The following is a 27423-nucleotide window of genomic DNA, read 5'->3' on the forward strand; positions in this document are numbered from 1 at the left end:
GCCCAATAATACGCGTCCACCATGGACGCCTATTATTGGGCTGTACATTCTTGGGTTGAGCATTATTTGGTTGTACATTAGTGGCTCCCGTTGAATGAATCCGTTTATGACAGGAGTGCAGTTTCAGTAAACGTGATTTTAAATTTTATGTTAAAAACAAAAAAAGTATCAAGTGCACAGTGCACCTTAGTTAACGTCTCACATTAAACCAAGATGGAAGTAACCGACGAGAATCTGGCTACCTTAGCAAACTACTTGCATCAAACTCTGAATCCTGACCCTAACGTGCGGCGACCCGGTAAGTAGAAATGTCACTGTTTTACGCGTTATTTCTGCTCTTAATCTAGATTTTTAGCCAAAACTATGACTATAGCCTAACCTACAGGTCATGAACAGTAAAACCAAGGCTAAAACTGGTTGCAGGATGTTGTTTTCTTTTGCAATACAGGCATCTTGTGTTTGTCGTCTTTGTCAAGCAAATTAACCAAACTTATAGTTGTAAAAATCTGTTTTATTCGTATTTACATGTTATTTGTTACATTTCCGTGAAGTAAAATTCATACATGTGATTTCAAATCAAAAACAATGTGAGGCTGGTATAATTATTTTGAGTTTGGCGATAATGACATCATAACATATTATTGTGTAATTATTTACGCTTACAGCATGTGTGGAAACACTGTTTAGACGGAACTAGGTTTAAAATGAGATACATGGATGTTGATCACACATAACATAACCACAGTGTTAAAAGTAATGGTGGTCCGACGGCCTTTGACTTGTACCAAGCTACGAACAATGCAATGCAAGGAATTAGATATATAATATATAGTGTAGTATAAAAGAAACATAGTGCAACTTAATACTTATATTATTATTATGTTACACAGCAATAAAGGCTTATTTTATTTTTATTTATTTTATTACGAACAATGCTATTACAGTGGTGAATGAAAATGAAATGAACTGAGAAATTTTGCAAAATAATTGTAAATTCAATTGTTTTTATCTAGACACGCGGCAGCGTGTCAAGCCAAGTTCAAGCAAAGGAACTGGCTAGCCAGCGCCGAGTGTAATATTACACGAACCACTTGGTGCCACTTTTGACCCTTCTATAACTCAAAACATCTTTGACGTAAACACATAAAACTACGTGTGTTTAATTATATCCATAAGGATATCTAGAAGCCCAAATTTCATGAAGCTAGCTCAAACGGTTATAAAGGTATGAAGGTCAAAAAGTCGTAAATTTTAAGACTGACTTATGACTTATAGTACCTAAACCTAACCTACTTCCAGATGACCTAGAAGGATGAAATTTGGAATCCAGCTTGGTTATTGTGTGTAACCGTAGGAAAAAATCTAAAAATAAAATAAAGTTAAAAAATAGGGGGGGTCCCCATACAAAAAAACCACTTATTATTGGGACTAACATATAAGTACCTAAACCTAACCTACTTCCAGATGACCTAGAAGGATGAAATTTGGAATCCAGCTCGGTTATCGTGTGTAAGCGTAGGAAAAAATCTAAAAATAAAAAAAAGTTAAAAAATAGGGGGGGTCCCCATACAAATAAACCATTTTTTATTGGGACTGACATATAAGTACCTAAACCTAACCTACTTCCAGATGACCTAGAAGGATGAAATTTGGAATCCAGCTTGGTTATTGTGTGTAACCGTAGGAAAAAATCTAAAAATAAAATAAAGTTAAAAAATAGGGGGGGTCCCCATACAAAAAAAACACTTTTTATTGGGACTGACATATAAGTACCTAAACCTAACCTACTTCCAGATGACCTAGAAGGATGAAATTTGGAATCCAGCTCGGTTGTTGTGTGTAACCGTAGGAAAAAATCTAAAAATAAAATAAAGTTTAAAAATAGGGGGGGTCCCCATACAAATAAACCATTTTTTATTGGGACTGACATATAAGTACCTAAACCTAACCTACTTCCAGATGACCTAGAAGGATGAAATTTGGAATCCAGCTTGGTTATTGTGTGTAACCGTAGGAAAAAATCTAAAAATAAAATAAAGTTAAAAAATAGGGGGGGTCCCCATACAAAAAAACCACTTATTATTGGGACTAACATATAAGTACCTAAACCTAACCTACTTCCAGATGACCTAGAAGGATGAAATTTGGAATCCAGCTCGGTTATCGTGTGTAAGCGTAGGAAAAAATCTAAAAATAAAAAAAAGTTAAAAAATAGGGGGGGTCCCCATACAAATAAACCATTTTTTATTGGGACTGACATATAAGTACCTAAACCTAACCTACTTCCAGATGACCTAGAAGGATGAAATTTGGAATCCAGCTTGGTTATTGTGTGTAACCGTAGGAAAAAATCTAAAAATAAAATAAAGTTAAAAAATAGGGGGGGTCCCCATACAAAAAAAACACTTTTTATTGGGACTGACATATAAGTACCTAAACCTAACCTACTTCCAGATGACCTAGAAGGATGAAATTTGGAATCCAGCTCGGTTGTTGTGTGTAACCGTAGGAAAAAATCTAAAAATAAAATAAAGTTTAAAAATAGGGGGGGTCCCCATACAAATAAACCATTTTTTATTGGGACTGACATATAAGTACCTAAACCTAACCTACTTCCAGATGACCTAGAAGGATGAAATTTGGAATCCAGCTCGGTTATCGTGTGTAAGCGTAGGAAAAAATCTAAAAATAAAAAAAAGTTAAAAAATAGGGGGGGTCCCCATACAAATAAACCATTTTTTATTGGGACTGACATATAAGTACCTAAACCTAACCTACTTCCAGATGACCTAGAAGGATGAAATTTGGAATCCAGCTCGGTTATTGTGTGTAAGCGTAGGAAAAAATCTAAAAATAAAAAAAAGTTAAAAAATAGGGGGGGTCCCCATACAAAAAAAATATTTTTTTATTGTAGCGTTGGAACCGTTACAAGCAGATATTTGAAACTACCCCAATATATGTATTATTATATTTGCTATATTAAAATAAAGTTTAGTCAAAAAATAAGTGGTGTCCCCATACAAAAAACTTGTAATACGCTCTAAACAACCGGCCAACGGTGTGTCGTCGGCGGCGCGCGGCACCACATAATTATACAAAGAACAGAAGTAAAAACCATACAGCGGAAACACAAGAAAAAACATTAAATCTCAATACCTGCCTAGTTTTCTTTACAAAAAGTATTGATATCCCACCAAAAACATAAATGTAAAAAAGGAGAGCCAAGTTCAATACAAAAATTATGCTTGGCTGTGGGGCTCGCCGCAAAAAGAATGGAGATCTAAATGAGTGCCACTGCCAAGTTCTATGCAAAATCCAAATATGTATTTATAGGAACAAAATAACATTATAAACAAGTATTAAACTCTATTTCTTTGCTTTATTGGATAACACTAAACACGCTATAACAATTGCTGTTATTAAAAAAAATGTGAGATCTTAAAGTAGGTTAGATTTGGCTTGGCCAGGTTTTATCAGAATTACAATATATATAAAATGATTGATATAATGAAAACTGGCCAAGTCAAATCTAACCTACTTTAAGATCTCACATTTTTTTAAATAACAGCAATTGTTATAGGTATCCAATAAAGCAAAGAAATAGAGTTTAATACTTGTTTATAATGTTATTTTGTTCCTATAAATACATATTTGGATTTTGCATAGAACTTGGCAGTGGCACTCATTTAGATCTCCATTCTTTTTGCGGCGAGCCCCACAGCCAAGCATAATTTTTGTATTGAACTTGGCTCTCCTTTTTTACATTTATGTTTTTGGTGGGATATAAAATTCTTGAATTAGCTACAGAATTTAAAAAGTTAAATCCCATAAAATTGTTGTTGGAATCTTTATTCAGAAGCTTGAGTCCTATTTGCGTTTCGCTTAAAAAAGGTGGTGAGTCTTGAAAAAAAGAGTCTTCAAATTTATACTCAAAAGACTCTTTCCTGCCGCAAACTGCTGTCAAACTTGGGTTTTGTAGAAAGTTACCTTTTTGTATGGCAGTACTATTATTTATTCTGCGGCATAAGTCCTTAACATGGCATGGCATTTAATTAACTTTACTTCTTTCTAGCGGAGAAATTTCTGGAGAGTGTAGAAGTGAACCAGAACTATGCCATCCTGCTGCTACACCTGGTGGACAAGGAAACGGTGGACAGCACCATCCGGGTCGCCGCTGCCATCGCCTTCAAGAACTACATCAAGAGGAACTGGCCTGTGGTATGTTTGAATTGCAAAATGCCTTTGCGAGTATATATTATACTTGAAATTTCTATGAGATTACAATTAAAACAACTTGTTTTGAATAAAATAAAAATTGTTGAAATCAGTTCACATGATAAAGAATTATCCCTGAAAAACCAACATACATATTACCGGCTTTCCATAGTAAATCTGCATTAAACAGACTGTTTTATGGCTAGTGGCTAGTGATGAATATTTATGCTGAGGATCAACTAGCTAATTGTGACAGTTTTCGACTTATAAAATCATTTTTTATTTCAGTTTTTACGCACACAATTGGTTACAAATTTTTTGAAAAAATGTTGTTAAGATGATTGGCATCACCACAAAAAAGAACAATACTGGTTGTCATAAAAAAAAAAGAAAATTAGGATATAATAAAAAGTTCAATATTTTTCTTTGCCTATTGTGCAATAGTGACACCCCTAGATTTTTTATTCAGATTTTAGGTCATATACCGACCTACCATTTGCCAGACTATCAAAATTTTCTGGATAGTACTTCCTGTCAAAAATCAGCAGTATGAATCATCACAAAGAACATTATTTCAAAATTTGGAAACAATCGTTAGAATAAAAACCGAAAAAATTTGACCTTCGCTAACGCTCGGCCAATTAATATTTTAGGAAGAAGACAGCACTGATAAGATTCACGCATCAGACCGAGCCACAATCAAGACCCTGATCGTGTCCCTGATGCTGAAGTCCCCGGAATCCATACAGAGGCAGTTCAGCGATGCCGTCTCCATCATTGGCAAGTGCGACTTCCCGGAGAAGTGGCCCGGGCTCATTCCGGAGATGGTTGAGAAGTTTGCCACAGGTAACATTAGATTATAATACTATAGCCCGTTTTTAGGGTTCCGTACCCAACGGGTAAAACGGGACCCTATTACTAAGACTCTGCTGTCCGTTCGTCCGTCCGTCTGTCCATCCGTCCCTCTGTCACCAGGCTGTATCTCACGAACCGTGATAGCTAGACAGTTGAAATTTTCACAGATGATGTATTTCTGTTGCCGCTATAACAACAAATACTAAAAACAGAATAAAATAAAGATTTAAGTGGGGCTCCCATACAACAAACGTGATTTTTGACTGAAGTTAAGCAACGTCGGGCGGGGTCAGTACTTAGATGAGTAACCGTTTTTTTTTTTGCCTTTTTTTGCATTATGGTACGGAACCCTTCGTGCGCGAGTCCGACTCGCACTTGCCCGGTTTTTATTAAGAATATCTGGGAGACCGAGCTTTGGCTGGAAAACATATACAAACTCAAAAATGTGCATTTTCCCAGAGAGAAGAAAATTTATAACCTCAAAAGTAGTAGTAAACCTAACGATTCCGAATAAATTTGCTATCGGGACGATAAATCGATCTAGCTATAGTTCGTTTTTTTTAGCATTAGAAATAAGGGAAACAATCTTGATGTGTCTTTAATTGAAAAACACATTTTAAAAATAAGTTACGGCAAATATGTAACAATTATGAATCTAATACGATCATTTATATATTGCTTTCATAAGTATGTAATAGTTTTTGATTTTTAAAAAGCGTTTTTCAATTAAAAGGCATGTCAAGATCGCTTACCTTCTTGCAAGTTCTTTCTAATGCTAAAAAAAAACGAACTATAGGTCTTATCTCTGGAAAAACGTCATTTTTGAGTTTTCATATGTTTTCCAAGCAAAGCTCGGTCTCTTCGATATTTAATGGATGACTCCTTACTGACTTAAGTCAGTGGGGAGACACTCCTGACTTCGGTCGAACTCGGCTCCGTTCGGCTCAGCATTGCTTCGAGCAATTATTAGGGCTGGCACCACTTGACTTCCTTGTGCGTGCACGACCACAGATAAGATAATCACTTGAGTTTTGACAACCCTAAATAGTCGAAAGGGATAGTGCCATATATTAGTAAGGGATAGCATGATTCGACCCTAAATCGCTGTCAAACTTCGGGTTTGTAGGAAGTGTCCTTTCCGTACGTTATTACTATTATTTCTTCTGTGCTTAAGTATAATCCCCATTCTACCATCGGACTTTTAGACGCACGGCCGGTTTCCATCCTTACTTGGTAGATATTCCACCAATTCGCACGAAGCGCTTTGCTTCTACTTTCCTTATGCGCACTGCCAAGGAATGGAATTCCTTGCCGGCGTCTATATTTCCGTGTTCTTATAACCCGGCAACCTTCAAATCAAGAGTGAACAGGCACCTTCTGGGCGAGCTCGCTCCATCGTAGGCCACGTCTACGCCTCGGCTAGTCTGTGGCCACGAGTATGCCCGATCATAATAAAAAAAAAAAATTACTTGTGCTTGCAGGCGACTTCCACGTGATAAACGGTATTCTCCGCACGGCGCACTCCCTGTTCCGCCGGTACAGGATCGAGTTCAAGTCCCAGAAGCTGTGGGAGGAAATCAAACATGTGCTGGATAACTTTGCCAAGCCGCTCACTGACTTGTTCGTTGTAAGTATTTACATTATTTAGTAGCTTGTATTTTTGACATTTTGGCCAATAATATGTAAAGTATGTCATTTGAGGACACAGACAAAACATCCTCTAGACTGAGCATAGTCGCGCTACCCCCTCTGCCACGCATACGGTAATTTTACTCCATGTTCGAGTCGAAAGTGTCTTTGTGTGACGTCCGTGTCTTTGAACGGACCAATCATCGGCACGGGACTTCGCTCACCTCGTCCCGCGCACCCCCGCATTTTTGGCATCATCGGTTGCATGAAATAATTGCCCTAAACTCGGTCTAGAGGATTCCTAGTTGAGGATTAAAATGTCTAAATAACAAATGCTACTAGCGCTTCAGTCCTTTATTCCAATTTCCGCCATATGAACTTTTACCAAAAAACTAAACGACTGAAAAATTATAACTATGCGATAATTTCCTGCTTACAAAATTTCACGAGAATCGGTTTAAAAACGCCTGCAAAGGAGAACATTTGTGCCCAAGTTGAAACGGTGGCCTTCGCTAACGCTCGGTTAACTATCTCTTTCAGGCAACCATAGACCTAACGACAAAGCACGCAGACAACCAACAAGCCCTCCGAGTGATCTACGGCTCCCTAGTGCTCATCTGCAAGGTCTTCTACTCCCTCAACTACCAAGACCTGCCGGAGTTCTTCGAAGACAACATGCCTATCTGGATGCCGAATCTGCTGAACCTGCTGCAAGTCAAAGTGCCGTGTTTGGAAGATGACGGTGTAAGTATTTCATATAGACATGTATCCTTGTAATCGTCAGATGCCACTCTGCTGGTGAGTGAGGCAACAACGGCAGCCTCTCAAACGTAGATTTTATTTCTTTCATTTTTATTGCTAACGGGCTGTTCATAAATTACATCATCTATTTTTGACGATTATTGACCCCTCCCCCTAAAATCATCCAAAAATCATGCTTCCATCATCTGATGTCCAGACCCCCATTTTGAAATGACGTAATTTATGAATAGCCCCTAAAGTCATCACCGTAAATACGTAGAAATAAATATTTTCATTACTAATCGTATTTATTTCTACATAATTGGCTGGGTATCATTTCTCAATTAACCAACGGAGCGTTAGCTGACGATCACGAAGCATCATACATCGTTCTTAAGATCTTTACCACTTATCGCATGGAAAGGAGAGATTAAGGTAACTTATACCTGACTATGGGTCTTGTTCATCAATCTTCGGGTCCCTAGTGCTCATCTGCAAGGTCTTCTATTCCCTCAACTACCAAGACCTGCCGGAGTTCTTCGAAGACAACATGCCTATCTGGATGCCGAATCTGCTGAACCTGCTGCAAGTCAAAGTGCCGTGTTTGGAAGATGACGGTGTAAGTATTTCAGGCTAAGCCAATATGTCATGTATCCTTGTAATCGTCAGCTGCCGCTCCGTTGGCGAGTAAGGCAACAATGGCAGCCTCTCAAACGTTGATCTTATTTCTTTTATTTTTATTGTTTAAGTCCTGTGGACCTGCCCGCGTATTTCATATTTCTGTAAAAAAAAAAATATTAAACAACTGTATTCTTAACAAAAAATTATTTCTTCTAGGACGAAGATCGGCCAGGTGTTATGGAAGATCTCCGTTGCGAAGTATGCGAGTGTGCGGCCTTGTACGCTCTGAAATATGAAGAAGAGTTCGCACCGCACGCTCCCGGCTTCGTCACGGCGGTGTGGCACGTTCTGTTAGCTACAGGACCTCAGGCCAAATATGATGCAGTGAGTAGACGATTGTATACCTTATTGCGAAGATATAAGGTCTGTAAGCTCTGAAATACGAAGAAGAGTTCGCACCGCACGCTCCCGGCTTCGTTACGGCGGTGTGGCACGTTCTGTTAGCTACAGGACCTCAGGCCAAATATGATGCGGTGAGTAGACGATTGTATACCTTATTGCGAAGATATAAGGTCTGTACGCTCTGAAATACGAAGAAGAGTTCGCACCGCACGCTCCCGGATTCGTCACGGCGGTGTAGCACGTTCTGTTAGCTACATGACCTCAGGCCAAATATGACGCTGTGAGTAGTCAATTATAGACCTTTTAGTAACGAGTTAAGGTACATTAATCTTCGAATTTACCGCTATAGGGTAAGAAGAGGAATTTGTGTTGTATGCTCCCGGCTTCACTACGGTGGTGTGGCATGTGCTATTGGCTACTGTACCTCAGGCCAAATATGATGCGGTGAGTAGACGATTGTATACCTTATTGCGAGGATATAAGGTCTGTACGCTCTGAAATACGAGGAAGAGTTCGCCCCGCACGCTCCCGGCTTCGTTACGGCGGTGTGGCACGTTCTGTTAGCTACAGGACCTCAGGCCAAATATGACGCTGTGAGTAGACGATTGTATACCTTATTGCGAAGATATAAGGTCTGTACGCTTTGAAATACGAAGAAGAGTTCGCACCGCACGCTCCCGGCTTCGTTACGGCGGTGTGGCACGTTCTGTTAGCTACAGGACCTCAGGCCAAATATGACGCTGTGAGTAGACGATTGTATACCTTATTGCGAAGATATAAGGTCTGTACGCTTTGAAATACGAAGAAGAGTTCGCACCGCACGCTCCCGGCTTCGTTACGGCGGTGTAGCACGTTCTGTTAGCTACATGACCTCAGGCCAAATACGACGCTGTGACTGCTGTGAGTAGTGAACGTGCGAGTGAAGTGACCTTTTAGTAACGAGTTAAGGTACATAGGGTATGAAGAGGAATTTGTGTTGTATGCTCCCGGCTTCATTACGGCGGTGTGGCATGTGCTATTGGCTACAGGACCGCAGGCCAAATATGATGCTGTTATTAGACGATTGTATACCTTATTGCGAAGATATAAGGTCTGTACGCTCTGAAATGAAATATTTCTCAATGAAAGAAATTTTATCTTTATCCTTACCTTTATCTTTAGTGAGTAGGTATAGGTACATAAATTCCGAAAAACTCATTGGTACGAGCCGGGGTTAGAACCCGCGACCTCCAGATTGAAAGTCGCACGCTCTTATCGCTAGGCCATCACGCTCTTCAGCGGCTCACATTATGTTCACATGGAAAATGTTTATAGTTGGTCAAACCAATATGTCAGTCAGTAAGAACCAGGAAAACTATACTCAGCCTTTTCTTTTGGGTGCTAGAACTAGTGTAAGACAAGGATAGTATGATTCTCTCTGTCTATGATTGAAATGAGACAGTCCTTTGACAAACTATAATTTTCTTTTTGCAGCTGGTATCGAACGCCCTCACATTCCTGGCCAAGATAGCAGAGAAGAACAGCTACAAGAGTCTCTTCGAGGACCCGGCGACACTCAGCAGCATCTGCGAGAAGGTGGTCATCCCCAACATGGAGTTCAGAGGTAAGTTTCCTTTACCATTTTAACCGACTTCGAAAATGGAGGTTCTCTGTTCGTTAGAAACCGGTTAAACCTTGAGACCCCATAGTTACCAGTACAATTTGACACTGGGTAAACGGTTTCACCGGTTAAACCCGGGTTAGTGGGATGGTGCAAGTGGCGAATCTTGGTACATTTTACCCACTTCTCAATTTCCGATTGATATGAAAATTTGCATGCAGAGTGACACTTCAATATTATGGTACCTACAGTGAACTATAAAAATACTAAATTTTTCATTATCATGACAATATATATATATATATATATATATATATATACCACCCCCTATCGTCAAAGTAGGCCTTTAAAATTAAATTTTCTGCACAGAATCTGATATGGAGCTCTTCGAAGACAACCCAGAAGAGTATGTAAGAAGGGACATAGAAGGTTCAGACGTGGACACTAGACGTCGAGCCGCGTGCGACCTAGTACGGACGCTGGCTCAGCATTATGAAGAGAAGATGATGAATATCTTCGGACAATACGTGCAGGTAAGAACTCTATACACATAAGAATAAGGGCTAGTTTAGAATATCCCTAAAGAGTGGTTACTAAAACCCAGAAGAGTATGTAAGAAGGGATATAGAAGGTTCAGACGTGGACACTAGACGTCGAGCCGCGTGCGACCTAGTACGGACGCTAGCTCAGCATTATGAAGAGAAGATGATGAATATATTCGGACAATATGTGCAGGTAAGAACTCTATACACATAAGAATAAGGGCTAGTTTAGGATAACCCTAAAGAGTGGTTACTACAACGCAGAAGAGTATGTAAGAAGGGATATAGAAGGTTCAGACGTGGACACTGGACGTCGAGCCGCGTGCGACCTAGTACGGACGCTAGCTCAGCATTATGAGGAAAAGATGATGAATATATTCGGACAATACGTGCAGGTAAGAACTCTATATACATGAGAATAAGGGCTAGTTTAGGATAACTCTGAAGAGTGGTTACTACAACCCAGAAGAGTATGTAAGAAGGGATATAGAAGGTTCAGACGTGGACACTAGACGTCGAGCCGCGTGCGACCTAGTACTGACGCTGGCTCAGCATTATGAAGAGAAGATGATGAATATATTCGGACAATACGTGCAGGTAAGAACTCTATATACATGGGAATAAGGGCTAGTTTGGGATAACCCTAAAGGGTGGTTACTACAACCCAGAAGAGTATGTAAGAAGGGATATAGAAGGTTCAGACGTGGACACCAGACGTCGAGCCGCGTGCGACCTAGTACGGACGCTGGCTCAGCATTATGAAGAGAAGATGATGAATATCTTCGGACAATACGTGCAGGTAAGAACTCTATACACATGAGAATAAGGGCCAGTTTAGGATAACCCTAAAGAGTGGTTACTACAACCCAGAAGAGTATGTAAGAAGGGATATAGAAGGTTCAGACGTGGACACCAGACGTCGAGCCGCGTGCGACCTAGTACGGACGCTGGCTCAGCATTATGAAGAGAAGATGATGAATATATTCGGACAATACGTGCAGGTAAGAACTCTATACACATGAGAATAAGGGCTAGTTTAGAATAACTCTGAAGAGTAAGGCTCAGACATGGACACTAGATGTAGTATCGTGACTGAGCAATGATTTATGTTGTCACTTTCTAATGTATGGAACTATCCCTTTCGGCTAATTAGGGTTGTCAAAATTTAGGTCATCATCTTATCTGTGGTCGTGCACGCAAAGGGACGTCAAGTTTTGCCAACCCTAATAATTGCTCGTAGCAATGCTGAGCCGAACGGAGCCGAGAACGCCCGAACACTAGTGTTCCTCCAGTGGCATTCGGTTAACAGTTTTTTTTTATCTGCGCTGGTCAAAGATTAATCTCTTTTTAGGATAAAGTATGTTTGGAAAGAGAAGAGTCGTAGAATGTCTTGGGCCTCATACATTCCACGACTTTTCCTTTCCGCACAGACTCTAACCTCAAAGACAGACAACTAACACACACACATGGTTTGATGGATGACAGTACAACTATTTATTTGTGAATTATCAGAAAAAAATGTTTTCTCAAAAATGGACGGCAAAGTCGACTTTGCCGTCTAAAAAATAGGTCGCGAAGCGCGTAGTTTATGGTCAGTCAAAAATTAATAACATTGCAGTCTCGATTTTGGGACTGCAATGTTGCATACAAAATCCATTATTTGTCGAGTTCCAAACTTTTTAAAAGTTTAAAATGGCCATATCAAATGAAGGCACAGGCCCATTAAACAGCCAAACAGATGATTAGTACCGCGACTATTTAGGTGTCTCAAATAGGTTGGCGTATTTTCGGCAGAAAAATACACTTCTATTTTATTATTAAAAAAATAAAAAGGCGGCAAGGGTTTTTTTCTGTGAAAATATATACGTAAGAACGTTGCTTTTGTAAAATATTTCTATGATATTTATATTACTTGCACCATTTTTGAGAAAAGTCTATATATGACTCGGCTGGAAGGCTACTTGCAGGCTTCGGATTCAATTAAACGGACTCCTAAGGTCGTCCGTTTAAAACGAATCCTCAGCCTGCAAGTAGCTACTTCCGAGCCTCGACAATAATGTACTATTGTTCCAGCTAATGTTAGCGAAGTACCGCGAGCAGGGCGCCGCCGCGTGGCGCGGCAAGGACGCCGCCATGTACCTGGTGACGTCGCTGGCGTCCCGGGGCTCCACGCAGGCCAGCGGCGTCACGCGCGCCTCGCCGCTCGTCGACCTGGTGCACTTCGCCACCGAGCACGCCGCGCCGGAGCTGGCCAGGCCCGATGGTAATATAAAAACCGCCAAGAGCGAGTCGGACTCGCGCATTAAGGGTTCATTTTAATTCATTTATTTCATGCGAAAAACCATTGATATAAAGGTGTTACAGAGGTTTGGTACATGGTCACCCTGCAAGGTCGTAGCACTGTTTTAAAAACTAGTTAAAGACTAAAAAGTTTATTTATACAAAACAAGATATGTTTAAATTGGTAGTTGTAGTGGAAATATAATAATAATCAATAAATTATTATAGTAAATTAGAATGATAATAATTAAATAGTAAAAATTAGTTAAATGTCAAGTACTTACAGTTAGAATTTGTTAAATTGTCATCAAAATATTCAGTAATGATATAATAACATTTTCCGTTCCGTTCCGTTCCGTACCATTACGCAAAAAACAGCAAAAAAAATCACGTTTGTTGTATGGGAGCCCCGCTTTAATATTTATTTTATTTTGTTTTTAGTATTTGTTGTTATAGCGGCAACAGAAATACATCATCTGTGAAAATTTCAACTGTCTAGCTATCATGGTTCATGAGTTACAGCCTGGTGACAGACAGACAAACAGACGGACGGACAGCGGAGTCTTAGTAATAGGGTCCCGTTTTTACCCTTTGGATATGGGACCCTAAAAACCATTGAAGGTGACATAAACATAAAGTTACCTATCCACTGGAGCGGAGTGACAGTGACACCTATCACAAATACACACAAAACAATTTTATTTTGTTATAGTACGTTTTTTTTAGAAAGAACTTGAAAGAAGGTAAACGATCTTGACATGTCTTTTAATTGAAAAACGCTTTAATAAAATCAGTAAGTATCACTTATGAAAGCAGAAGAATATAAATGATAGTATTAGATTCATAATTGTTACATATGTATTTGCCTTAACATATTTTTAAAATGTGTTTTTCAATTAAAAGACACATCAAGATTGTTTACCTTATTTCTAATGCTATAAAAACGAACTATAGTCTAATGCATTGTTTTTCAACCTTTTTCAAGATGCAATCTGGCATAAAAATAGGTCGCGATCCCCTCTCAAGCATATAAAACAATTACAATGTACAACAATAATTACAATACAGATTGCTAAATCAGAAACCTTCCTTTTTTACCGTAGTCGGATAAACACATACTTAATTAGCGGAAATCAATCAAATTATTTTTTTATTCCTCCGTAAATGCTATGATATGTCATATGACTTTAAGTTAGATTCTCAATTTTTATTTATTTATTTGTTCGCAGTAAACGAATTGCCTGTTCTAAAAGCGGACTCCATCAAATACTTGATGACGTTCCGGTCTCTCCTGCCGAAGGAATTGCTGGTCAACGCCTTCCCTCTACTGGTGAGTCAAGAACTTAGTTGTATTCCCATTGTCCCCGCCAGGCACAGATGGGTACAAGTACAGAATCATCCCCATCTGTCTGTCTCACGTATAGCGGTATAGTTCGTTTTTTAGCATTAGAAAAAACACTAAACTCTCGCGTTTTCTAACGTCGGAATTGAAGGTAAAAACAATGAAATTATATCGCGGTAGACCCGTTTGTGTAATTAAATATGCATGAGAAAGAAGGTAAGCGATCTTGACATGTCTTTTAATTGAAAAACGCATTTTAATAATCAGTAACTATTAGTTATGAAAGCATAATAATATAAATGATCGTATTATAGTTAGTTTTTTTTTAGCATTAGTAAGAACTTGAAAGAAGGTGCGCGATCTTGACATGTCTTTTAATTGAAAAACGCCTTAAAAAAATCAGTAACTATTACTTATGAAATCAGAAGAGTATAAATGATGGTATTAGATTCATAATTGTTACATATTTGCCGTAACTTATTTTTAATATGCGTTTTTAAATTAAAAGACACATCAAGATTTTTTTCCGTTTTTTATAATGCTAAAAAAACGAACTATAACTTCACAAACTCTACACCTTAGTCAAAATATTTTGCTTTGCCGTTATACAAAAAAAAACAACTTCTATGTATATATATTTTACAGATAGAACACATAAAAGCACGCGGCGTCGTATGCACATACTCCGCCTGCTGTATAGAGAAGCTCATCGGAGGTGGAATGATCACAAAACCGGCGTTAGAACCGCACGCCCCTGCGTTACTCACGACGCTGTTCGCAGCGTTAGGCGACCACGCCTCGCCTGAGCATCACAATGAATATGTCATGAAAGGTAATGAATATGTCATGAAAGGTATTGGTGTTGTTATCAGTATACATAGCAGTTTGCACATACTACTGCTGTATAGAGAAGCTTATCGGAGGTGGAATGATCACAAAACCGGCGTTAGAACCGCACGCCCCTGCGTTACTCACGACGCTGTTCGCAGCGTTAGGCGACCAGGCCTCGCCTGAGCATCACAATGAATATGTCATGAAAGGTATTGGTGTTGTTATCAGTATACATAGCAGTTTGCACATACTACTGCTGTATAGAGAAGCTTATCGGAGGTGGAATGATCACAAAACCGGCGTTAGAACCGCACGCCCCTGCGTTACTCACGACGCTGTTCGCAGCGTTAGGCGACCAGGCCTCGCCTGAGCATCACAATGAATATGCCATGAAGGGTGAGCACCAATATTAGTGTCATTATCAGGTTACATGCCAGTTTGCACATACTACTGTATAGAGCTCATCGGAGGTGGAATGATCACAAAACCGGCGTTAGAACCGCACGCCCCTGCGTTACTCACGACGCTGTTCGCAGCGTTAGGCGACCAGGCCTCGCCTGAGCATCACAATGAATATGTCATGAAAGGTATTGGTGTTGTTATCAGTATACATAGCAGTTTGCACATACTACTGCTGTATAGAGAAGCTTATCGGAGGTGGAATGATCACAAAACCGGCGTTAGAACCGCACGCCCCTGCGTTACTCACGACGCTGTTCGCAGCGTTAGGCGACCAGGCCTCGCCTGAGCATCACAATGAATATGTCATGAAAGGTATTGGTGTTGTTATCAGTATACATAGCAGATTGCACATACTACTGCTGTATAGAGCTCACCGGAGGTGGAATGATCACAAAACCGGCGTTAGAACCGCACGCCCCTGCGTTACTCACGACGCTGTTCGCAGCGTTAGGCGACCACGCCTCGCCTGAGCATCACAATGAATATGCCATGAAGGGTGAGCACCAATATTAGTGTCATTATCAGGTTACATGCCAGTTTGCACATACTACTGTATAGAGCTCATCGGAGGTGGAATGATCACAAAACCGGCGTTAGAACCGCACGCCCCTGCGTTACTCACGACGCTGTTCGCAGCGTTAGGCGACCAGGCCTCGCCTGAGCATCACAATGAATATGTCATGAAAGGTATTGGTGTTGTTATCAGTATACATAGCAGTTTGCACATACTACTGCTGTATAGAGAAGCTTATCGGAGGTGGAATGATCACAAAACCGGCGTTAGAACCGCACGCCCCTGCGTTACTCACGACGCTGTTCGCAGCGTTAGGCGACCAGGCCTCGCCTGAGCATCACAATGAATATGTCATGAAAGGTATTGGTGTTGTTATCAGTATACATAGCAGATTGCACATACTACTGCTGTATAGAGCTCACCGGAGGTGGAATGATCACAAAACCGGCGTTAGAACCGCACGCCCCTGCGTTACTCACGACGCTGTTCGCAGCGTTAGGCGACCACGCCTCGCCTGAGCATCACAATGAATATGTCATGAAAGGTATTGGTGTTGTTATCAGTATACATAGCAGTTTGCACATACTACTGCTGTATAGAGAAGCTTATCGGAGGTGGAATGATCACAAAACCGGCGTTAGAACCGCACGCCCCTGCGTTACTCACGACGCTGTTCGCAGCGTTAGGCGACCAGGCCTCGCCTGAGCATCACAATGAATATGTCATGAAAGGTATTGGTGTTGTTATCAGTATACATAGCAGTTTGCACATACTACTGCTGTATAGAGAAGCTTATCGGAGGTGGAATGATCACAAAACCGGCGTTAGAACCGCACGCCCCTGCGTTACTCACGACGCTGTTCGCAGCGTTAGGCGACCAGGCCTCGCCTGAGCATCACAATGAATATGTCATGAAAGGTATTGGTGTTGTTATCAGTATACATAGCAGATTGCACATACTACTGCTGTATAGAGCTCACCGGAGGTGGAATGATCACAAAACCGGCGTTAGAACCGCACGCCCCTGCGTTACTCACGACGCTGTTCGCAGCGTTAGGCGACCAGGCCTCGCCTGAGCATCACAATGAATATGTCATGAAAGGTATTGGTGTTGTTATCAGTATACATAGCAGATTGCACATACTACTGCTGTATAGAGCTCACCGGAGGTGGAATGATCACAAAACCGGCGTTAGAACCGCACGCCCCTGCGTTACTCACGACGCTGTTCGCAGCGTTAGGCGACCAGGCCTCGCCTGAGCATCACAATGAATATGTCATGAAAGGTATTGGTGTTGTTATCAGTATACATAGCAGATTGCACATACTACTGCTGTATAGAGCTCACCGGAGGTGGAATGATCACAAAACCGGCGTTAGAACCGCACGCCCCTGCGTTACTCACGACGCTGTTCGCAGCGTTAGGCGACCACGCCTCGCCTGAGCAACACAATGAATATGTCATGAAAGGTAATGAATATGTCATGAAGGGTAAGCACCAATATTAGTGTCATTATCAGTATACATACCAGTTTGCACATACTACTGCTGTATAGAGCTGATCGGAGGTGGAATAATCACAAAACCGGCGTTAGAACCGCACGCCCCTGCGTTACTCACGACGCTGTTCGCAGCGTTAGACGACCAATTTATAAGCCAACTCATGAAACTTTACCAGACCAAATATCGTTATTTCAGCATTTTCAGAAGTACTAAAATGGAGACAGCATTTGCTGAACGACTTTTACTAAGAAAAGACAATCGCGAAAAAATCTTTCGTTCCATAGGACACATGATTCGGCGAAATGTATGAGACATGCGATTTTTTTTGCGTTTTCGGGGTTGGCCCCATAGTAGGGGTATTCCATGAAATCGTCTACCGTTTGTCCCGTACAAACGCGAATTTTCTGAAGATTTGCAGGTATAAGAGTTTCTTTTTTATGACAAATAGTCAAAAATATGCACAGACAAATAATCGATTGCTTTAAATGCCAAAAACAAAGTCGCAACACAGGAAATAAAATGCGTTTGTACGGGACAGCCCATGGAATGCTCCAGTAAATGTTGTTCAGAATGTCCTACATATTCACTCATCAGAGTATAGTCAGACGTAAAAAAGACCAATCTGTGGGTGAATCAACGTTTTCTTGTCACTAGTTGCCATGGTTACGGTCTCCTGGGTCACTCTTGAAATACTAGTTATTTCGTATTTAAATGAACCAAACTTAAATTTTTTGGTAGTTATAAGGCCTTTCCATAATGAGACATCTAATGCTAAGCACGTTTGTAGAACATGGTACAGCAGCTCTTCTAAGAAAATATGCTACCATTGTCTCCTGGCTGATGGGACAGAATAACAACAAGAAATAGTTGAACGACCCCTGTATACAATTCCGACTAAGAGCATTCACACTTGGTGTTATCTTTTATTATTTATATTTAACAAAACAATATTTTCCAGCGATCCTCCGTACCCTATCGTGCCTGCAAGAGTCCGCGCTACCATTCCTCGGCACGGCGCTGCCGAAACTCGCCCAAATGCTGTCAGTGGTCGCCAAGAACCCTTGCAAGCCTCACTTCAACCACTATCTCTTTGAAACACTGTCATTGGCAGTTTCGTAAGTATATACATACTTTCTGTTCATTAAACTAAGCAAGCATTTGTTAAATTTTGTCGTGTCTTGTTCGTTTTTTAGCATTAGAAAGAACTTGAAAGGGGGTAAGCGATCTTGACATGTATCTTAATTGAAAAACGCTTTTTATAATTCAGTAACTATTACTTATGAAAGCAGAAGAATATAAATAATCGTATTAGATTCATAATTGTTACATATTTGCCGTAACTTATTTTTAAAATGTGTTTTTCAATTAAAAGACACATCAAGATTGTTTACCTTATTTCTAATGAAAATAACTGATTTGCAAGACCGAAGTGATCCCATAAGTGTTCCGTAAACAAAGTTTTGTACGGAACACTAAAAAACGAACTTTAGCTAATGAAATAAATAAGAAAATGTGAATTAACGTTATTTTTGCACTATTAGTCGATGACGCATTTTCCTGAAATACTAGCGCCCCGCCCCGGCTTCGCACGGGTTACACAAAACCATAACAAATTACACACCTAAACATTTCTCAAGAATCACTCTATTGATAGGTGAAAACCGCATGACAATCGGTAGTTTTAGGGTTCCATACCCAAAGGGTAAAACGGGACCCTATTACTAAGACTCCGCTGTCCGTCCGTCTGTCAGCAGGCTATATCTCACGAACCGTGATAGCTAGACAGTTGAAATTTTCACAGATGATGGATTTCTGTTGCCGCTATAACAACAAATACTAAAAAGTACGGAACCCTCGGTGGGCGAGTCCGACTCGCACTTGTCCGGTTTTTTGAGTTTATCGTGAATATACATACACACAAACAGACAGACGCGGCGGGGAACTTTGTTTTATAAGGTGTAGTGATTCCGAGTCCTTTTGTCGTAGAAATGAACTTTTTTGCCAAAAATTGTGAGAAATTCGCGTTATTTATTTTTTATTCTTTTATTTACGTTTATACAGGGTGTTTGGTACATCGTTTGCCAAATTAAAACGGCAGATAGGTTGAGTCATTTGCTATCTTCTCAGGCCTAAAATTTTTTTATTTAGTGCAAAAACTTTTTTTCACTTCTATGACAGTTTTTCGTAAATTTCTAATTTTTACTTGCGTACTAGTAAAAAAAAAACATGGCTAATTTTGTTTTTCTAGGCATGAGAAGACAGCAAATGACTCAAGCTATCTGCCGTTTTAATTTGGCAAAGATGTACGAAACAGCCTGTATAGGACACAGTACATTATTACGTGGAATAAAATTGAAATCTGCATCTCATCTCTCAGCCTTCTATTGTTTTGTGTACAGTTTACACTTGGGTAAGGAATTTTCTATTTTTACCATATTTCAGGCTGGTGACCAAGTCGAATCCTAACGCCATCACCGCGTTCGAAGACGCTCTGTTCCCGATCTTCCAAGAAATCCTGCAGAATGACGTACAAGGTAAAATGTTTGCATGTAATTCAAAGCAAAATTCAGATATTCATTTTGTTTACAACATATTAAATAAAAAATACAATTTAGAAAGAAATGATTTCGTTTCTGCTAGGATTTTTTTGTAGAAAATGTTTGATTTACCAGTCGATTTTCGTTAAAGAAATACATTCGGACACTGGGTTTGAAATTGTTTCGAAATATGACCTCGGTCTCTATAAAATAAGAGTGAATAGGCTATTACTGAACCGGTTAGCGTCATTCTAGGCTCTGTCTTCACTTTCCAATCTTTCCATCAGATGTGACCAAACGGCCAATCGCCAATCAGTTTATAAAAAACTAGAAATATACAAATAATAACAAGTATTGTTTACATGTTTACCTACATTGCGCCCATCAGGGTTTCATATGTCATTTGTGTACCTACCCATATTTTTTCACCACACCAGCTCGGAAAGGCTTACTTTGCACTTCAAAATCGGATAGCAAAGTTGCATTTTATTCACATGTGAGGCAAAGTAATCAAATGCAAATTTCGAGTTGTTTTCTTATGCTTGCTGGTAGAATTGACTTTTAATTGATGATTTTGGATGAAAAATATTTAATAACATTCATTTGGATATGATTTGGTTTGATTTGTTTGAAAAATTTACATTTAATATTTGCTTCGGGTTGGTGTGGTTATTTAGTGTTTCACTCGGGGGCATATTTTGTTTAACCCTTGTGCTTTGAAACCCTCGATTTTGGAATCTTTCGCTTGCTCGGGTATCAATATTAGCACGAGCGGTTAAACAACAACTTTGCCCCCTTATAAAACAAATAACTATTAAGTACTTGTAAAACCTTTAATGTACATGTGAATTGCAATAATTAAATACAATACAAAACGAAACACTAATCGATGTCTATCGCATTAATACGAAAACGTTATAGACAGACAATATCGTTTCGTTTTCTGCAAAAGATTGTCATCTCAGTTAAGCCCCAAGTCCCTTAGCGAGTTCAAAAAGCCGAAACGAAGTTTCTACTTACAAGGAAGGGTTTTCAGTATCCAATTTTCAGTACTTTGAAGGCCATTTTCTCCTAACAGGTTGAGTTTGGGCAGCTAAAAAAAATACGTGTCCGTTATTTTAGACTACTCTATAACATATATCAAAATAAATCAAATCGGAGTCGGACAGTTGGGTACCCTTCCTTTTTAGTACTTACTTAATCGCTTGTTGTACAGAATTCATGCCCTACGTGTTCCAAATGCTGTCCCTCTTGCTGGAGCTACGCGGAGCGATGCCCGTGGCTTCAGGCGACGGGGACGCCTACGGAGCCCTGCTGCCGTGTCTTGTAGCGCCTCCATTGTGGGAGCGAGCGGCCAACGTGCGGCCGCTGGTGCGGCTGCTCTGCGCGTTCGTCACTGCCCGGGCCGAACTTATATTACGAGAGGGGAAACTTGTAAGTACGCAATCACATCTTTCTTTTCACAAACAAGAAGAAGTCAGAAACATGATTGTACGTTTTTACAGCGCATTGAAAATTGTTGTAAATGGTGGTGTTAACGGAATTGGTATAGATAATTCTAACTGAAATGGTAAATTAAGGTTAATATTAACGTAGTTAATGCTAATTAATCGCTCAGGTTTGAATTTTTTTACGCTAATTCCGCTACCACCACTCCGCTGCACCGAAAATGCTATAAAATTTACGATGTCTGGTGACAACTGACTTCAATAACAGATTGTCAACAGTGCTATTAAATTAATATATATTAAATAAAACAATACCTATTTTTTTTAGGGTTCCGTACCCAAAGGGTAAAACGGGACCCTATTACTAAGACTCCGCTGTCCGTCCGTGCGTCCGTCCGTCTATCACCAGGCTGTATCTCGTGATCTGTGATATCTAGAAAGCTGAAATTTTCACAGATGGTGTATTTCTGTTGCCGCTATAACAACAAATAGATAAAAACAGAATAAAATAAAGATTTAAGTGGGGCTCCCATACAACAAACGTGATTTTTGACCGAAGTTAAGCAACGTCGGGCGGGGTCAGTACTTGGACGGGTGACCGTTTTTATAGATAATGGTACGGAACCCTTCGTGTGCGAGTCCGACTCGCACTTGGCCGGTTTTTTTCAAACATAAGAAATGAGACGAGTCCTTATTAACGTTCAACTAACTACAACTATACTTGGTCAAGCAGATCTTGTCAGTAGAAAAAGGCGGCAAATTTGAAAAATGTAGGCTCGATGGGATATCGTCCCATAGAAAATTTGAATTTCGCGCCTTTTTTTACTGACAAGATTTGCTTGACCAGCTATAATTTAATTATAAAATTCTACATTTGTAATGTCCATCACATTTTGTCCACAGAATGCCATGCTGGGTGTGTTCCAGAAGTTAATAGCATCGAAAACGAACGACCACGAAGGCTTCTATTTAATACAGACCATGCTGTTCAAATTCGGAGAGTGAGTGATATTTTGAGTGCCCCATATTCAGAAAATGGATATAAGTTCGACTACGATTTAGATTTTCTTTATTTCATGATATAAACACTACAAATCAAGTAAAACCAAAATATTACTTTTCTAATCCGCGAAAAGATAATGTTATATTATAATATAAAAATAAGTTGTAAAAACACAAAAAAAAAATCTGATTATTAACCCTTTGAGTAGTTTTAATTTTAATATACCTATATATCTTCACAGGTCCACAATGCAGCCATACACGAAGCAGATCATGACACTCCTCTTCCAACGCCTATCGTCATCGAAGACCACTAAATACGTCCGCGGGCTCATCGCTTTCCTTGGCTTTTACGCGGCGCATTTTGGTGCCGACAACCTTATAGATCTAGTAGATTCGGTTCAAAATGGGTAAGGACAATTAATTTAATTAATTTTTCCATATCATTATTTATATCGTTTGAACACCAGAAAAAATAAAAATACTTTTATAAACCTTCCCATTAATTAAAAAATATTTAAGTTGATGAAAAATTTTGAGCGGTTGAAACACTCATAATTTTTGGTGCGAATTCTACAGAACTGATGATCACTGGATGCAACTGACGATTGCTACTTCGTGGCGAGTCAGGCCATCTCTTTCACTCTTGGTTGGTCTTAACAATTTGTTTAAGCGAGTGACGTCACGTGGCGTTTTGACTAATGATGGCGTTGCGTTTCGCTCACTAGCTTTTCGCGGGCAAAATTTTGTACTATTTATTTATTATTTTAAGTAATTAAATGATAACTAATTATATTTATATAACTTGATATTGGACCTAATGTATGTTTTTACGCCAAATAAATATTTTATATTTCTATAATTTAATAACGGAAATGCATTTGTAACATGACATAACGGCAACAAAAAGTGTCGTGGACAGAAGCTAGATTTTTTTTTTTTTTTTGCAGCATGTTCGCGATGTACATGGAGCGCGTACTCATCCCCGACCTGCAGAAGGTGGACGGCGTGCTAGAACGGAAAGCGGCCGCCGTCGGCTGCGTCAAGCTACTCACAGAGGCCAACCATATGAAGCAAGGACGCCTCGCACCGTTATGGCCGCCGCTCATGCAGGTAGGGTTGCCATATGGAAAAATTAAATGTCCTGATAAAAATCCTGACATCACCCTAAAAATCCGGACATTTCTTGTAACAGAGATTTGGCGTAGCTTGAACGACGCCCCGGCGGCGCGCTGCGCTCTGCGGTGTACTGTATCGTGAGGTAGATCCTTTCCCTCCGCCCGCCCCCGCAGCCCCCTCCCCGCGCGCACGACCCGCGCCCGCGCCGCATCGCATTCGTTACGCAGTATATCACGCAAACATTTTTAGGCATCCGTACCCAAAGGGTAAAACGGGACCCTATTACTAAGACTTAGCTGTCCGTCCGTCTGTCACCAGGCTATATCTCACGAACCGTGATAGCTAGACAGTTGAAATTTTCACAGATGATGTATTTCTGTTGCCGCTATAACAACAAATACTAAAAACAGAATAAAATAAAGATTTAAATGGGGCTCCCATACAACAAACGTGATTTTTGACCAAAGTTAAGCAACGTCGGGAGTGGTCAGTACTTGGATGGGTGACCGTTTTTATTTTGGTTTTTTTTTGCATTGTGGTAGGGAACCCTTCGTGCGCGAGTCCGACTCGCACTTGCCCAGTTTTTTTATAAGGTCATTCCTAAAAATCCGGACACTTGCCAAGTCCGGCCGCAATCCGGACAAAGGGTCAAAAATACTGACATGTCCGGACAAATCCGGACGTATGGCAACCTTACATGCAGGTCAGTCACAGCGTGACTGTACGAAAATCTATCCGACCTGCTAGTATGAGTTGCGTTCTCGCGCGCGACTCCATACATCTTGCGCGACTTTAAGTATGGACTCGCGCACGAGAACACAACTCATGCTAGATGGTCTGGAAAACGTCTCCTCTTTAGTGGAATGTGTCATCATCATCATCATCTCAGCCATAAGACGTCCACTGCTGAACATAGGCCTCCCCCTTGGACCTCCATACGTGCCGGTTGGAAGCGACCCGCATCCAGCGTCTTCCGGCGACCTTAACAAGATCGTCTGTCCATCTTGTGGGTGGACGTCCTACGCTGCGCTTGCTAGTCCGTGGTCTCCACTCGAGCACTTTTCGACCCCATCGGCCATCTTGTCTGCGTGCAATGTGGCCTGCCCATTGCCACTTCAGCTTACTAATCCGGTGGGCTATGTGAGCTATGTGTGAGTGGAATGTGTGTTATAAGGCAATGCCTTACTACCTACTGATGATACTGGCATCTTGGGGATTTTGACGACCAGAGGGCTGGCCAATATTTTGCTCAGGGGATCAGCATTGCTACCCAGCGGGGCACAACTGTCACCTTGGTAGCCTACCCAGTGGCCACAACTTAGGCCATATTTTAGTAGTAAAATGTTTTATTTTCCCTAAATTTAGTTGTATGTTGTTGTTATCCTAAGGGCCCCCCCACATCTGGCGTCTTTCGAGCGTCGGCGTCTGTCGGCGTCGGTCCAGCGCTATGGAAAATGACGTCGCTGCGCAGTTGCGTCGACGTCGGCCATAGAATTGTAGACGCCGACGCTCGAAAGACGCCAGATGTGGGGAGGCCCTAAGGCACCCCAGAGGTGTAAAGGGCCTTCACAAGCTCGCGCCACGCCTTCCTACCTTCAGCGACCGCTCTGGCCTCGCTCCAGCTCAACCCGACCGCTCGTAGGTCATTTGTGACGGACCGCTGCCAAGAGTGTACAGGGCGCCCGAGGCTACGGCTTCCGTCCGGCGGTTTCCAACCAAAAGCGATGGTTGCGTTATTAAATTTGGTTATATGAATAAATATAATTCATATTAAATTTCCCATCGGTCACAGGCGCTGATCTCCCTATTCGAGCTACCGACGGACTCCACCTCGCTACCCGACGACCACTTTGTAGAGGTGGACGACACGCCCGGCTACCAGGCGCAGTACTCGCAGCTCACCTGCGCTAAGGGCGCCAACAGCGATCCCCTATCAGGTATTGTCCTTAATTAGACAAAGAGTAATCTGAATAAAACATACATACTTACAACAAAACATAAAACCTTTCTTACAAAATTTCTCTCGTGACGATTTAAAACATACCCTTCGGTCGTGTTTTAATGAATTACTTGCTCGTAAAAGCTGTTATTACCTGTGTAGGTAGTAGGTCTTATGTCGTGCATTTTTGAGTTTTTAAATGATTTCCAAGCAAAGAACGGCCTCGCAGATTGTGTGAAACACGCATAATATCAGGTAGCGCAGTGCAAAACTCGCCTTATCATTTAGTTGGACTACTCTCCACCTTTACATAAACTTATCATTTATCATTTAGTTAGACTACTCTCCACCTTCACTAAATGATAAGGCCAGTTTTGCACTGCGCTACCTGATATTATGCGTGTTTCACACACAGATATTGTACTATTATATCGGGTGTGGCCTGTAATACGAGCAAAAAATTAAACTGTAGGCTGTACTCCTCAATACTGACCAACATTTGTTCAGCAACTTTTAAAAATAACTCGTGGTTTGATTTTTAATACATTTTAAAGTTCATTCTAAGACACAGATTATCTTTAAGGCGTGACAAGCAACGTCAATCACAATGATATGGCGTGGCGATGGCGTCCGTTGAAGATAATATTTATTTTGTATGAAAAATAGGAAGTCTAAATACTTCATTTTTTTTTTCTCAAAAATGGACGGCAAAGTCGACTTTGCCGTCTAAAAACTTGGTCGCGAAGCGCGTAGTTTATGGTCAGACAAAAATTAAAAAGTTAAAAACATTGCAGTCTCGATTTTGGGACTGCAATGTTGCATACAAATTCCATTATTTGTCGAGTTCCAAACTTTTTAAAAGTTGTAATTACCATATCAAATGAAGGCACAGGCCTATTAAACAGCCAAACAGATGAATAGTACCGCGACTATTTAGATGTCTCAAATAGGTTGGCGTATTTTTGGCAGAAAAATACACTTCTATTTTTTTATTTAAAAAAATAAAAAGGCGGCAAGGGTTTTTTTCTGTCAAAATATATATGTAAGAACGTTGCTTTTGTAAAATATTTCTATGATATTTATATTTCTTGCACCATTTTTGAGAAAAGCACTATATATGACTCGGCTGGAAGGCTACTTGCTGGCTTCGGATTCAATTAAACGGACTCCCAAGGTCGTCCGTTTAAAACGAATCCTCAGCCTGCAAGTAGCTACTTCCGAGCCTCGACAATAATGTACTATTAAAGTTGTTTAACAAAAGTGTCACCGTTGGAGGAGTACAATCTATGTTTTAATTATTTGCTCATGTTACAGGCCACACCCTGTATACATAATATATAATAAAGCCATCTGTTCCAGTGATCACGGACCCGCAGCGCTTCCTCGCCGAGAGCCTCGGGGCGCTGTCGCGGGCGTCCCCGGGGCTGCTGCCGGCGCGCGTGGCCGCGCTCGACGAGCCGCACAGGAACGCGCTGCACGGCTACCTGCAGCGGTACAACGTGCAGATATGCTAGATGCATTTACTATTGTACACGTAACTTGACATTAAGTTTCATCTTCCATCTTCCTCACGGTATCCTGGCTCGTGGGATCGTGGGGTCCGCTTGGCAACATAATTATATTAGTTGATTAAAAGCGATCCAACCGGTGTTCCGAAAAATCGCAAATTCGAATCTTGCACTAAGCGGTGAATTTTTGTATTTTTTTATATATATAAAATAAAAACAAGCCCGGTTTCTTAACAAATGAACCATAATGATCTTAGTTTCTTTGCAAGTGCGATAAGTAAGAATGATATGTGTGATAGAAGAATTGCGATGTGATATATGTACAGTGAAACC

General features: G+C 40.6%; 1 protein-coding gene across 1 annotated transcript; it reads left to right on the top strand.

Moving 5' to 3' along the window:
• Positions 1-106: 106 nt before the first annotated feature.
• LOC134673784 (exportin-2) lies at positions 107-27407 on the top strand. The gene is made up of 19 exons (XM_063531811.1): positions 107-298; positions 4073-4218; positions 4869-5061; positions 6552-6697; positions 7240-7443; positions 8278-8445; positions 9937-10066; positions 10433-10596; positions 12679-12868; positions 14115-14215; positions 14873-15059; positions 18496-18652; positions 19980-20071; positions 21291-21508; positions 22426-22523; positions 22767-22934; positions 23475-23637; positions 25436-25580; positions 26942-27407. Exons 1-19 carry the CDS (start codon positions 214-216, stop codon positions 27094-27096), a joined length of 2910 nt encoding a protein of 969 aa, XP_063387881.1. The 5' UTR covers positions 107-213; the 3' UTR covers positions 27097-27407.
• Positions 27408-27423: the final 16 nt, after the last annotated feature.

This window comes from Cydia fagiglandana, chromosome 19 (genome assembly GCF_963556715.1).
Source record: "Cydia fagiglandana chromosome 19, ilCydFagi1.1, whole genome shotgun sequence".
In the NCBI taxonomy this organism is placed as follows: Eukaryota; Metazoa; Arthropoda; class Insecta; order Lepidoptera; family Tortricidae; genus Cydia; species Cydia fagiglandana.

Bases quoted from the DNA above. Each gene is read 5' to 3' on its own strand.
- LOC134673784 (XM_063531811.1), top strand. From the start codon at position 214: ATGGAAGTAACCGACGAGAATCTGGCTACCTTAGCAAACTACTTGCAT. The intron at 12,869-14,114 runs GTAATATAAAAA...ATTTGTTCGCAG, and splicing joins GGAGCTGGCCAGGCCCGATG to TAAACGAATTGCCTGTTCTA. The intron at 25,581-26,941 runs GTATTGTCCTTA...CATCTGTTCCAG, and splicing joins CAACAGCGATCCCCTATCAG to TGATCACGGACCCGCAGCGC.